Genomic DNA, 12,075 nt, shown 5'->3' with positions numbered 1-12,075 from the left:
CTGCAGCTGTAGGAACTAAAGATCCAGTGAGAAGGCTTAACTTTGAATTTCCTGTACATAGGGAATGACGTTAAACCAGGCATAGGCAAACTCCGGCCCTCCAGATGTTTGGGACTACAATTCCCATCATCCCTGACCACTGGTCCTGTTAGCTAGGGGTGATGGGAATTGTAGTCCCAAACATCTGCAGGGCCGGAGCTTGCCTATGCCTGAGTTAAACCCTTAATGTCTTCCAAATGTATTTTTAATTATGTATCTAACAATGCAATTACTAAACCGCCTTTAGTCTACTGACCACTGATGAAGCAGACCGCTAGCATAACCCTACCATACATGTGTATATGATCCAAGGCTAATATTTAACCACTCCCACATTCTTTTGCAGTGTTTAGGGCACTGTCAGCCCATTCAAGATATTCTGCAAACCGTCCTACTGTTAAGCATTTAACCGATTTAAAAAACTTTTCTTGATATGTGATATTTAGTAAAAATCAAGGACAAGAACAATATTTCACCAATATACAGGGACGGCCCAAAACATTTTGGCACCCAAGATAAACCACAAAATTGTGCCCCCCCCCAATCCCCCCGCCAGGGAATTAAGGGTGAGTGGAATTACAATAAATTTCGTGGGCTCGTAACAATAATTTTACTTTCTGATTCAGAACAGATAAATCAACAAATTCCTGAAGCAAAACCTCTTCACGACAAAATTCCCACCACTCCTTGATCTGACGATAGCACCCCTTATGCCCTGCTATTGCTTAGTTTTAATGTAGCACATTGGATGGTTTTATTATATTTTATTATATTCTGATTACATTCTGAACAGCGCATTGAAGGCATAATAGCAAGGCTCTTTAGCAAATGTTTTAGGCGCTATTCTAAATATTAAAACTTTGAATATTGAAAATCATATGCTTTTTTTAAAAAAAAAGTAGTTTTCTCTAAATAATAGCACAAATCCAGAGGGAGATAAGCTGCAGTCCTACTACATTTCAACCACGGTATCCTACCACCTAGGAGGGTTGGGAATTGGACTTCCGCTCCTTTCTCTTGAGCCATGTCCAGAAAGTGGTAATGGCAGGTTGGTGTTTGGACCCCTGTATGTTCAGGCTCCGTCCTCTCGCCCATGCTTTTTAATATCTATATGAAACTGCTGGGAGAGATCATCGGGGGTTTGGACTGGGTGTCCACCAATATGTGGATGATACCCAGCTCCAGCTCTGGTTTTAATCGGAACCAGTGAAGGCAGTGAACATCCTGTGTGAGCGTCTGGAGATGGTTGGAGGGTGGTCAGTGGATTGAGGTTGAATCCCAACAATACAGAATTACTGTTTCTGGGAGACAGGGGGCGGGCAGGTGTGAGGGACTCCCTGGTCCTGAAAGGGGCAACTGTGCCCCTAAAGAACCAGGTGCACAGCCTTGGGGTCATTTTGGACTCACAGCTGTCCATGGAGGTGCAGGTCAACTCTGTATCCAGGGTGGCAGTCTTACAAGCTCCTTCTGGTACACTGGCCGAAACCCTACCTGCTTGCACACTGTTTTGCCAGAGTGATACAAGCTCTGGTTATCTTCTGCTTTGACTACTGCAATCCGCTCTATGTGGGGCTACCTTTGAAGGTGACTCAGAAACTACAACTAATCCAGAATGCAGCTGCCAGATGGGTGACTGGGAGCAGCCACTGGGACCATATAATACAGTTTCTGAAAGATCTACTTTGGCTCCTGGTGTGTTTCCGAGCACAATTCAAAGTGTTGGTACTAACCTTTAAAGCCCTAAATGGCCTTGGCTCTGTATACCTGAAGAAGCATCTCCACCCCATTGTTCAGCCTAGACCCTGAGGTCCAGCTCTGAGGGCCTCCTGACAGTTCCCTCACTGTGAGAAGTGGGAAGCAGGCAGAGGGCCTTCTCAGTAGTAGCACCCTCTGTGTGAAATATGCAAGCTTATCTGAGTAAATATGAATAGGATTATATGGTTATATTAAGTTCCATTGAAATTAATGGGGCACAAATTAGTTGCAACTAACTGGGCCTATTGCTTTGGGTAACTTTCTCTGGATTTGGCCAATATCATTTCAACCCATGTCTGAATGGAATGAAATGCACAATTTAGAGTTAAATTTAAAATTGATTTGTATGCCACTTCTCCACAGACCACTATAATTACATAGCTCACTGCATCCCTCAGCAAATCCATGATTTGTAGGCCCAACATTTGACCTACCTTTCATTTTCTAACATCTGTTTGCAAAGTCCAAAGAATTTTTTCCTTTTTTCCTCAAAACAAATGCTTGAATTCTCCTTTTTCTGAAAAATATATAAATGCCAAAAAAGCACAACACTTATGAGTAACCCTATAAATTACAAACCAGCAAGTGTGTGAAATGAAGGGTAACATAACAGAACGGAGTCCCATGTTTTCACGTCTATAGAAGTTATCGTGCACAAATGTCTTAGGATTCTTAATCTTCATAATCTTCCTTGTGGGCACTGCCGTTTTCAGAGGCTAGATTTTAGTTTACTTTTGCTTTAACATGCAATGAACTATGGGGGGTTTTTTTGTTTTGAAATTAACATGCATTATGCAATCATTTAAAAACAAATACTTTTTAGAGATGGCATTGCTGGCACACAACATATACTAGACACTTAGAAAAGTCTTGCATTCCTACTTGTGATATGTTCCCTGTGATCTCTTAATTTCATCCCACTAGGCTACCAATTCTTCCAAGCACCTGAAGGTTGCAAATCATTTATCGCTGACTGCTTATATGCCTGGGTGCTTTAAAAACAATGATAACCTGGGTGAATCTCTTATTCCAAGTACCGTATTTTTTGCTCTATAAGACTCACTTTTTCCCTCCTAAAAAGTAAGGGGAAATGTGTGTGCGTCTTATGGAGCGAATGCAGGCTGCGCAGCTATCCCAGAAGCCAGAACATCAAGAGGGATCGCTGCTTTCGCTGCGCAGCGATCCCTCTTGTTGTTCTGGCTTCTGAGATTCAGAATATTTTTTTTCTTGTTTTCCTCCTCCAAAAACCAGGTGCGTCTTATGGTCTGGTGCGTCGTATAGAGCGAAAAATACGGTGGTTATTTAAAGCGCTCCAGATGTTAGCTTGCTCTTTTGCAAAAGCTCCACAAAATGTAGGAAAACAGCTAACGGACAAGATACTTGTTGTTACGGAACCTAGGAGGTACTTAATGGTTTTGCCCCCACACTGACCCTGTCATTGTGTTCATGTTAGCAGCAAGCAAGAGGCGCAGTTGACACCTGTCTTGTGAGTGTCTGTCTAGCAAGTTGCCTGCTAAGGCACTTTGATGACTGGATAAAGCAGACATCTGGGAGTGCCCCTGGATTAACATGTGCAAATGCTCTATCTGCTTTCAGGATTTAAAACAAAACATTGAGAGGGTAGCACAGAGCAGAGACGGCCAACTGAATGCCCATAGCTGCCAGGTTGGTGGCCCTTGTGTTGTTGTTTTTTGGAACTAGAAGTCGCTTCCGTCACACTTTTCTGAATTTGTGGGTGGTCAATGGGTGGGTACATGACTGTGTGTGCATGACTGAGAGGGATTTGCTTGGGCAGAGAGAGGGAGAGGGGGTTGTGTAGTTTGTCACTATTCAAAGTGTGAAAGTGTGTAAGTGTGAGAGAGAAATTGTGTGTCTGGGTTTGTGTGTGTGTGTGTGTGTTTTCCCCCCGGAACTGGAGAATGTTCCGTTATTTGAAAGCAACAGTGTGTGTGTGTGTGTGTGTGTGTGTGTAAAAGCAATATTGTGTGGTGTACACAAATCAGGACTAGTAGGACACAGACTACTTCCCACGACAAGCATGAGGTAGTTCAGTGACCGTAAAAAGAGAAAGGTAAAGGACCCGTGACAGTTAAGTCCAGTCGCGAACAACTATGGGGTTGCGGCGCTCATCTCGCTTTACTGGCCGAGGGAGCCGGCATTTGTCCGCAGACAGTTTTTTCGGGTCATGGCAAAACCAGAGCAGCGCACGGAAACGCCGTTTACCTTCCCGCTGGAGCAGTACCTATTTATCTACTTGCACTTTGACATGCTTTTGAACTGCTAGGTTGGCAGGAGCTGGGACCGAGCAACGGGAGCTCACCCCGTCATGGGGATTCAAACCGCCGACCTTCCGATCGGCAAGCCATGAGCTCAGTGGTTTAGACCACAGTGCCCCCTGAGTCAATGACTGTACTCTTATCTAATTTAGTTATGCCATGCCCCGCATTTGTGACTGGCACCCAAAGCATTCTCAAAATTCACAATGTGCCCACCGGTCCAAAAAAAGTTTGCAACTCCCGACACAGAGCTGCACAAAAACACAATACCATGCAGAAGAACACTCTTGTAAGGTTTCTTCTGCCATCCCACTAAAATATGGAAAACACTACAAAGGCATTTATCACTGCAAGTAAGGAGAAATCATGGTCTTACTGATCCTTTGAAAGTTCAGCTGAGATCTCCAATCTACTTGCACAGATTTTTGAATAAAAGACTGAAAAGCACAAGTATAATTTTACTTACATTTATGTTTTGGCTAACATACGGCCACATGAAAGCAGGGTCTCTTCAAGGATATTCCAAATTCCTTCCCAAAATTTTCAGATAAATAGCACAAAGGAACCAAGAAGATAAATAAAAGGAAGCAAAGGTTTCACCTCTATTGCCAACAAAATAAGGGGGCAAGACCTTCATACACTCGTAGCCATCAATCATAGCACTCTTTTTGTTTCTGTTGGCATCATTTCCTAAAAACCGGCGCTTGTCCTATCACCTCAGAACAAGTTCGAACACACCTTGAACAGAGGGTTGGGTTTGTTTGTTTTTTTAAAAAAACGAATAACTTTAAACATATTGAACTATTTGTTTTCACTGTGAGGAATAATGACATCCACCAACTATTAAGACAGGGGGATTAAGTCCCCACCTGCTCAACGCTATTCCCGTCAATCAGCTGATTTGAATAATTATGGCTACACTGTAATGCCTGAAATGGATTCAGAAATGCATACCGGTTCTAGAGCTTCACCGTTCGATCAGGGTCTACATCTGGGCTTCTACATCCATGACTCCAGCAGAAATGCTAGGGAGCAGTGGAATGGCATCTTGAAGGATCATATTATTATTACACAGGCCAATCCCAGCTTGTTTTACAAAAAAACCCCAACAAATAAAAACAAGCCAAGTACTTCATCTGCGTTTTCCTAAAATCAAACCCGTTCTGTACTTCTGATTTTGAGCGGCACATTCGGAAGCCACCTCAGAGCTAATTCGTCTGATCTGAGGGAGACAAACTTTCCTTTTCTTGAGACATCAATTTCTGAAGGTTTTCTCTGTAGTAAAGCTTTCGCTGTGATTCATCTCCCCCTTAGCTAAACTTGCTATTTGTGGCAGAATAGATAAAAAGAAAAATGTCGCGTTTAAAATCATCTAGTACCCCCCCCACCATTAGTCCCTGATGCCATCTGAGCCTATTAAAATCACTTACAGCCCAGCTTTCCGAAGCTTTCTGTGATTAAGTGCTAGAGGTTATTCTTGTGAAACTGGGCCCTGCAATTCTGCAAATCAGAGGAAGTGGGGTGGAGTCAGGCAACGTGTACGAAATGGAAACGAACTAGAGTTTACTATGGAACAGCCTTTGTAAGCATAAAGGTAAAGGGACCCCTGACCATTAGGTCCAGTCGCGGACGACTCTGGGGTTGCAGCGCTCATCTCACTTTACTGGCTGAGGGAGCCAGCTTGTGCGTCATGTGGCCAGCATGACTAAGCCACTTCTGGCGAACCAGAGCAGCACACGGAAACTCCGTTTACCTTCCTGCTGGAACGGTACCTATTTATCTACTTTGACGTGCTTTCAAACTGCTAGGTTGGCAGGAGCAGGGACCGAGCAACGGGAGCTCACCCCGTCGCGGGGATTTGAACCGCCAACCTTCTGATTGGCAAGTCCTAGGCTCTGTGGTTTAACCCACAGCGCCACCTTTGTCCCACTTTGTATGCGTTTGTAAGCATAGTGCCCTCCAAATGTTTTGGACTGTAATTCCCATATTCCCCCATCAACCACAGCCAAGGGTCAGGGCTGATGGGAGCCCAGGATGGCACCAGGTTGACAGAGGCTGCTATCGTATGCGCCATCTAATCGCTGTTCGAAATTAGCCAGGCGCTAGGCGCATTTTGTACCTGGCTATCAGCCTTTTGCAGCCAAGTGATGATGCCTGGGCTCCAGGATAAAGTTCAGGAACCAAAATGCTTTTTCTGGGCTGTCTGGGCAGGAGCGGTGAACAACGTTCTAGTTAACTGCAACAACATTCTAGTTAACTGCTGTCTCTTCTCTTCACTTACCCCACCCCACTGCCCTGCTAACAGTTATGAAGAATATTCTTACATTATGAATGGTTCATGTCGCCATTAAGAAAAAGAGGTCAGAATGATAGTCAATATGTATGTGGGCTGTCCCTGGATTAAGTGACTTTTCTTCTTTAAATTCTCCAAGTTCTTAGCTTAGCTCAAAGTTGTCATCTAAACTAGCCAGATGTTTAACTCATAATCTATCTAAACTACTGTAAATCCATTAAGAGCGGGCATCAGAAAAGACATTATTTGGATCCATTCTGCTGTATGGGCTCATGACCCTTTATTAAATCCACAATTCATCTCTTGAACCAAGCTCTATCAAACACGCTGCATTAATGCTTGCTTTGCGCACAAGGGGGGGGGGAGAAACGCTGGGGGGGGGAATATTTCTCCAAGCAATCGCATTTCATATTGAAGGACGGCTTTTACCTAGTAATTACCAGCCTCCCTCTGGGGAAGTTACAGGCACTCAATGCACTATCCAACACATTTAACTGTGCTATGTTCTGGCTCTTCAAGTCAGTGATCTAGCTTGATGTCCTTGTATATTCAAAGAAAAGCAGACAGAAAACTTTCCATTTCACACCTCCTTCCTTTCTCTACATCACATATAACTGTGCATTACACAAGGTATGCTGCAGACCAGAGATTTTGCATTATGCTTCTAGACAGAATTAAATAACAAATTTAAACCACTTCATGTACAATAATATATGTATTAATTGCTTGCTACGGCAACGAAAATGGATTAGTTTACACTAGTAAACTAATACATCTTCATTGCCGTAGCAAGCAATTAATACATATTATTGTACGTGAAATGATTTAAATTCATCATTTAAATCTATTTTCTTATATAAATAACCTAAGTCATTCTCCTTGATTAGAATCAGCCAACCCTGCATGTAGCGCTGACCTATTTACTTTCTGTGCACCATTTATGATTATGTAATCATCAAAACGTATATTCTGTTTCGATGGGAGGGTTTCAAGATCCAAGCACGCTGATCGTTTGGTGCCGCATCTGCTAAGACACTCCAAAAATTTATATACATTTAAAATCTAAACTCTAAAGAAACTTGACAGCTTGTGTTCTTATTCAGATACGTCACAGCTGCAAAGAGGTATCTTGCCAGGCCATTTCAGAGAAAGCTAATTGGAATTCTTTAGGGACGCGGGTGGCGTTGTGGGTTAAACTGCAGAGCCTAGGGCTTGCCGATCAGAAGGTCGGCGGTTCGAATCCCCGCGATGGGGTGAGCTCCTGTTGCTCGGTCCCAGCTCCTGCCAACCTAGCAGTTCGAAAGCACATCAAAAAGTGCAAGTAGATAAATAGGTACCGCTCCGGCAGGAAGGTAAACGGTGTTTCCGTGCGCTGCTCTGGTTCGCCAGAAGCGGCTTAGTTATGCTGGTCACATGACCCAGAAGCTGTACGCCGGCTCCCTCGGCCAATAAAGCGAGATGACTGCAGCAACCCCAGGGTCGGCCACGACTGGACCTAATGGTCAGGGGTCCCTTTACCTTTACTTTAATTGGAATTCTTTGATCTGCATGAGCCCTGATCAGCAATTTCCCATATGTAAAAGAAGGTGGGGAGGGGGGAGAACGCTGCTGACCACATCCCTACGTCGTCACATGCACTGAATTGGGGCCCTGCCTTTGCACAAACAGCTATGGTTCTATGTGATTGTGCATCTTCATCCGCACACAATGGGCAGTTAGAGAAGGTCTGGCTTCTCCATATTCCATTCAGACACCTTTGGTTTGGTGCAGACTTTTAAGTAGACTTCCATAGGCACCTCCCCACTTGCGCCTGATCAACACAAGCACACAAGCACAACTGTTTTCAGCACTGAAAGGGGACAGAACAGACTTGCATGCGCCCTGCTGACATGTGCAGTGGTTGGGAACGGAAGCCCCACATAAGCAGAGACAACACCACCACCCCCCGCCTTTAACCTTTTGCCTGGTAGCCACAGGCAACAAGGAATCCCATGCAAGCGAGTTTGCTGGTAGAAGAGGAGTGGATCTCTCCATTCCACTGGCATCAGTCAACTTGGGTTTTCCATGTTCGCTGCAGAAGAGGGGAAGACTTTCCTCATCTGCCAGCCTGCTCGGCAGAGTAATAAATAATAATAAAATTTTATTTATATCCCGCCCTCCCCAGCCGAAGTCGGGCTCAGAGCGGCTAACAACAGTAAAATAATACAGCATTCTAAAAGCAATTCATTATAAAATCAGTTCAAATCAAATTAATGGCACCCATTGGGCTAGAGTTCTCTGAGGATTACCAAAGGATTACCAAGGCTGTGCCTTGGCCAAAGGCCTGGTGGAACAGCTCTGTCTTGCAGGCCCTGCAGAAAGATGTCAAGTCCCGCAGAAGGCTTTTGCCTGTTAAAAAGCCGGTATCCTACATTTCCATTCTGGCTGTGGAAATGTGGGCTGCTAACCTCTTAGTAGATGTATAAAAAGAGTGCAACTCTGGTTGCAAAATTTGCTTATTTACCCATTTATAAGTGAGCTTTAGAAGACATCTAAAGGCAGCCCTGTTTAGGGAAGCTTTTAATGTTTAATAGATTATTGTATTTTAGTGTTTTGTTGGAAGCCACCCAGAGTGGCTGGGAAACCCAGCCAGATGGGCGGGGTATAAATAAATTGTTGTTGTTGTTGTTGTTGTTGTTACTTTCTTCTTGCTGGTTGCGGTGGCTGAAGAGTAGCTTAGCTTGGCACATGGAGACCTAACCATTGGCCGATGCATTGCAGAACTGCCTGTTACCTTCACGTAAGAAGCAATCTGATATCTCAAATCAAGCTCCTTATAAAAACCTCTTCATGCTCTGCTATTAATTACAGTACGGTTTCCTTTTGGGAAACTTAGGATCATAGAACTGTAGAGATGGAAGGGGTCCCAAGGCTTCAAAGAAAGGCCACAATGGTATCTGTTTGCTCTAAGGACTTGCTCTGGGTTACTCAACGCTTCTCGGTCTTTTGGCTAAGACCAAATTTAGATATCTCTTGTTTAGCTCAGATCAGCATCCTCAGAATGCTTTCAGATGATCCACAACAGGGATGTCCAACAGGTGGATCGCTATCTACTGGTAGATCCCCACCAGGTTTTGGTAGATCGCGGTCGATCTCTGGCTCCCTTTCCTTAGCGTCGCTAAAACTGACTCCTGCCCTGCTCCCTCACCCTGCCCTCTATTGTTGTATGTTCTCTGGAAGGGAAGACGGAGCTTTGTCTGTGCTGCTGTTTTGATCCATAGCAATCTTTTTTGTGAGTGACTTTACCCCCTTGTCCCTTGCCTTAAATCCGCCCCCCTAGCTTTTTTTAACCCCTTTAAAAGGGCCTTTCTCCTCCCTAAATAAAGCTCAGCAACTTAGAGCTGACCCCCCTTTTTAATTCTGAAAGTAGATCGTAGTCTCTTGAGAGTTAGCCACCCCGATCTACAATGTTGTTGTTTAGTCGTTTAGTCGTGACCGACTCTTGGTGACCCCCTGGACCAGAGCACACCAGGCACTTCTGTCTTCCACTGCTTCCTGCAGTTTAGTCAAACTCATGTTGGTAGCTTCGAGAACACTATCCAACCATCTCATCCTCTGTCGTCCCCTTCTCCTTGTGCCCTCCATCTTTCCCAACATCAGGGTCTTTTCCAGGGAGTCTTCTCTTCTCATGAGGTGGCCAAAGTATTGGAGCCTCAGCTTCAGGATCTGTCCTTCCAGTGAGCACTCAGGGCTGATTTCCTTCAGAATGGAGAGGTTTGATCTTCTTGCAGTCCATGGGACTCTCAAGAGTCTCCTCCAGCACCATAATTCAAAAGCATCAATTCTTTGACAATACTTTATTTAAAAGACGAAGGTGGTAAGATGCTGGTTGTCTGAAGGTTTCTTTTGAGTCTGGCTGTCAGGCAGTGCTACAGGTGTATATTCCAGCACCACTGGCCACCCCAACAATATAGGTATTGCCTAGAGGCCATTAAAGCACCCATCCACTTAGTTCGTCACGAGACTAACTACAGCAAGCATTTCGGAGAACTGGAGCAGCAACAAACCTGACTGTGTCTATCTGCTACTGAGTCCACTTTCCGTTCATTTTGTTCTTTCGGTGTACAGTGGTACCTCGGGTTACAAACACCTTGGGTTACAGACTCCGCTAACCCAGAAATTGTACCTTATGTTAAGAACTTTACCTCAGGAGGCAGCAGGAGGCCACATTAGCTAAAGTGGTACCTTAGGTTAAGAATGGTTTCAGATTAAGAACGGACCTCCGGAATGAATTAGTTCGTAACCAGAGGTACCACTGTACAGTGAAGCTGCACCAGAATAGAAAGCAGCATATTTGTTCAACAGGCTTTCAGACATTCTCCTGTGTGGGAGTGGGGAAAAATCTGGTGGTTTGCAAAGGATGGACACCAGAAAAGTGATTCTAGGTAGAACAAAGTTTAGGAATAATTTAGCTATACAGTGGTACTTCAGGTTACATATGCTTCAGGTTACACACTCCGCTAACCCAGAAATAGTACCTCGAGTTAAGAACTTTGCTTCAGGATGAGAACAGAAATCGTGCTCTGGCGGCGCGGTGGCAGCAGGAGGCCCCATTAGCTAAAGTAGTGCTTCAGGTTAAGAACAGTTTCAGGTTAAGAACGGACCTCCGGAACAAATTAAGTACTTAACCTGAGGTACCACTGTAGTTTAAATGTTATTTGTGTTAAGACATTATTAAATTCCCCCAACTATGCACAGAACTAGGCATTTTTACTCCTAAGTCCACCTGTGTTCCATTTATTTTATATATTAAATTTATATACCACTCTTTATAAATAACCAGGGGATCCTGCACCTTACAGAACACAGCCCCAGTAACGAATGCACAGAGGTCTACTACACCTTTTGCCAGTATCAAGCTCTGCCTGAGACCTTTTAGAGCTGTTGCCAGGCAGAACAGACACCCCTAGGCTAGCTGGGCCAAATTCTGACTCAATACATGGGTCATCCTCCATCCTGCTACACTTTTCAGGCAGGCTTTGAATCAGCATCACTGATAACTACTGCAGCACTGACCACTTCATCTTCTCTGGAATCATAAAGGCGCCTTTGCCCTCCCAATATGCATAGCTTCCTTTGAATTCGCAGCGTTCACACACACAAAAAAAGAAGTTCTTATCTATTAAGACTATGAGAAGAATGTTTAAGAATGCAGCAACTTCAAGCATGCATCTACAGACACAACTGACACTATCGGACTTCAAAACCAGCCATCTGTTCAGGGCTGAGGTGATTCTCCACCCCAAAGTATAACTTCAGTGTAACTTGGGTACGACACCTATGTATTTCCAAAGTAGCAGGGGGTTGGGCTAGATGACCCCTGGGGGTCCCTTCCAACTCGACAACTCTATGATCAGCCTCAGAGCCATCAAAAACATTGATTGTAAAAGGAAGAAGCAATTTTGGGCTCTTCCGGCAAAGGGGGGGAAACCCCCCCCCCCGGCCTTCTCATCTCTCACGCATACTTTAGAAAGTTCAAAATGACTGTTACAACCATGTAATACATCATTCATATCTTTATCTGGGCTAATTACCAATTGCCTCAGGCTACAAAGATACGGGGAAAGGTGACATCATCGTTGTTGTTTTGCCGTTTCTTTAGCTGGGGAATAACATGCACCGATAGCCATCTTCAAATATCCAAAAGGGCTGTCACATGGAACAAGCTGGTTT

General features: G+C 44.3%; 1 protein-coding gene across 5 annotated transcripts in view; it reads right to left on the bottom strand.

The window, feature by feature from the left end:
• The window catches only part of CTBP1 (C-terminal binding protein 1), a 53,031-nt gene that overhangs the window by 28,842 nt on the left and 12,114 nt on the right, over positions 1-12,075 (bottom strand). For 2 of the 5 annotated variants that reach the window (XM_082223220.1, XM_082223222.1), the window contains exon 2: positions 2,229-2,311. The exons of the other annotated variants lie outside the window; for them this stretch is intronic. Coding sequence is in view for 1 of the 2 variants with exons in the window: in XM_082223222.1 (XP_082079348.1) it covers positions 2,229-2,235 (7 nt within the window). In the remaining variant the exon portion in view is untranslated. The remainder of the gene's footprint in view (positions 1-2,228; positions 2,312-12,075) is intronic. 5 annotated transcript variants of the gene reach the window in all.

The sequence above is a fragment of the Podarcis vaucheri genome (genome assembly GCF_965113315.1).
Source record: "Podarcis vaucheri genome assembly, chromosome: 5".
Classification (NCBI taxonomy): Eukaryota; Metazoa; Chordata; class Lepidosauria; order Squamata; family Lacertidae; genus Podarcis; species Podarcis vaucheri.
The sequence above is the reverse complement of the archived record's forward strand: the minus strand, read 5'-3'. Positions and strand labels throughout refer to the sequence as shown.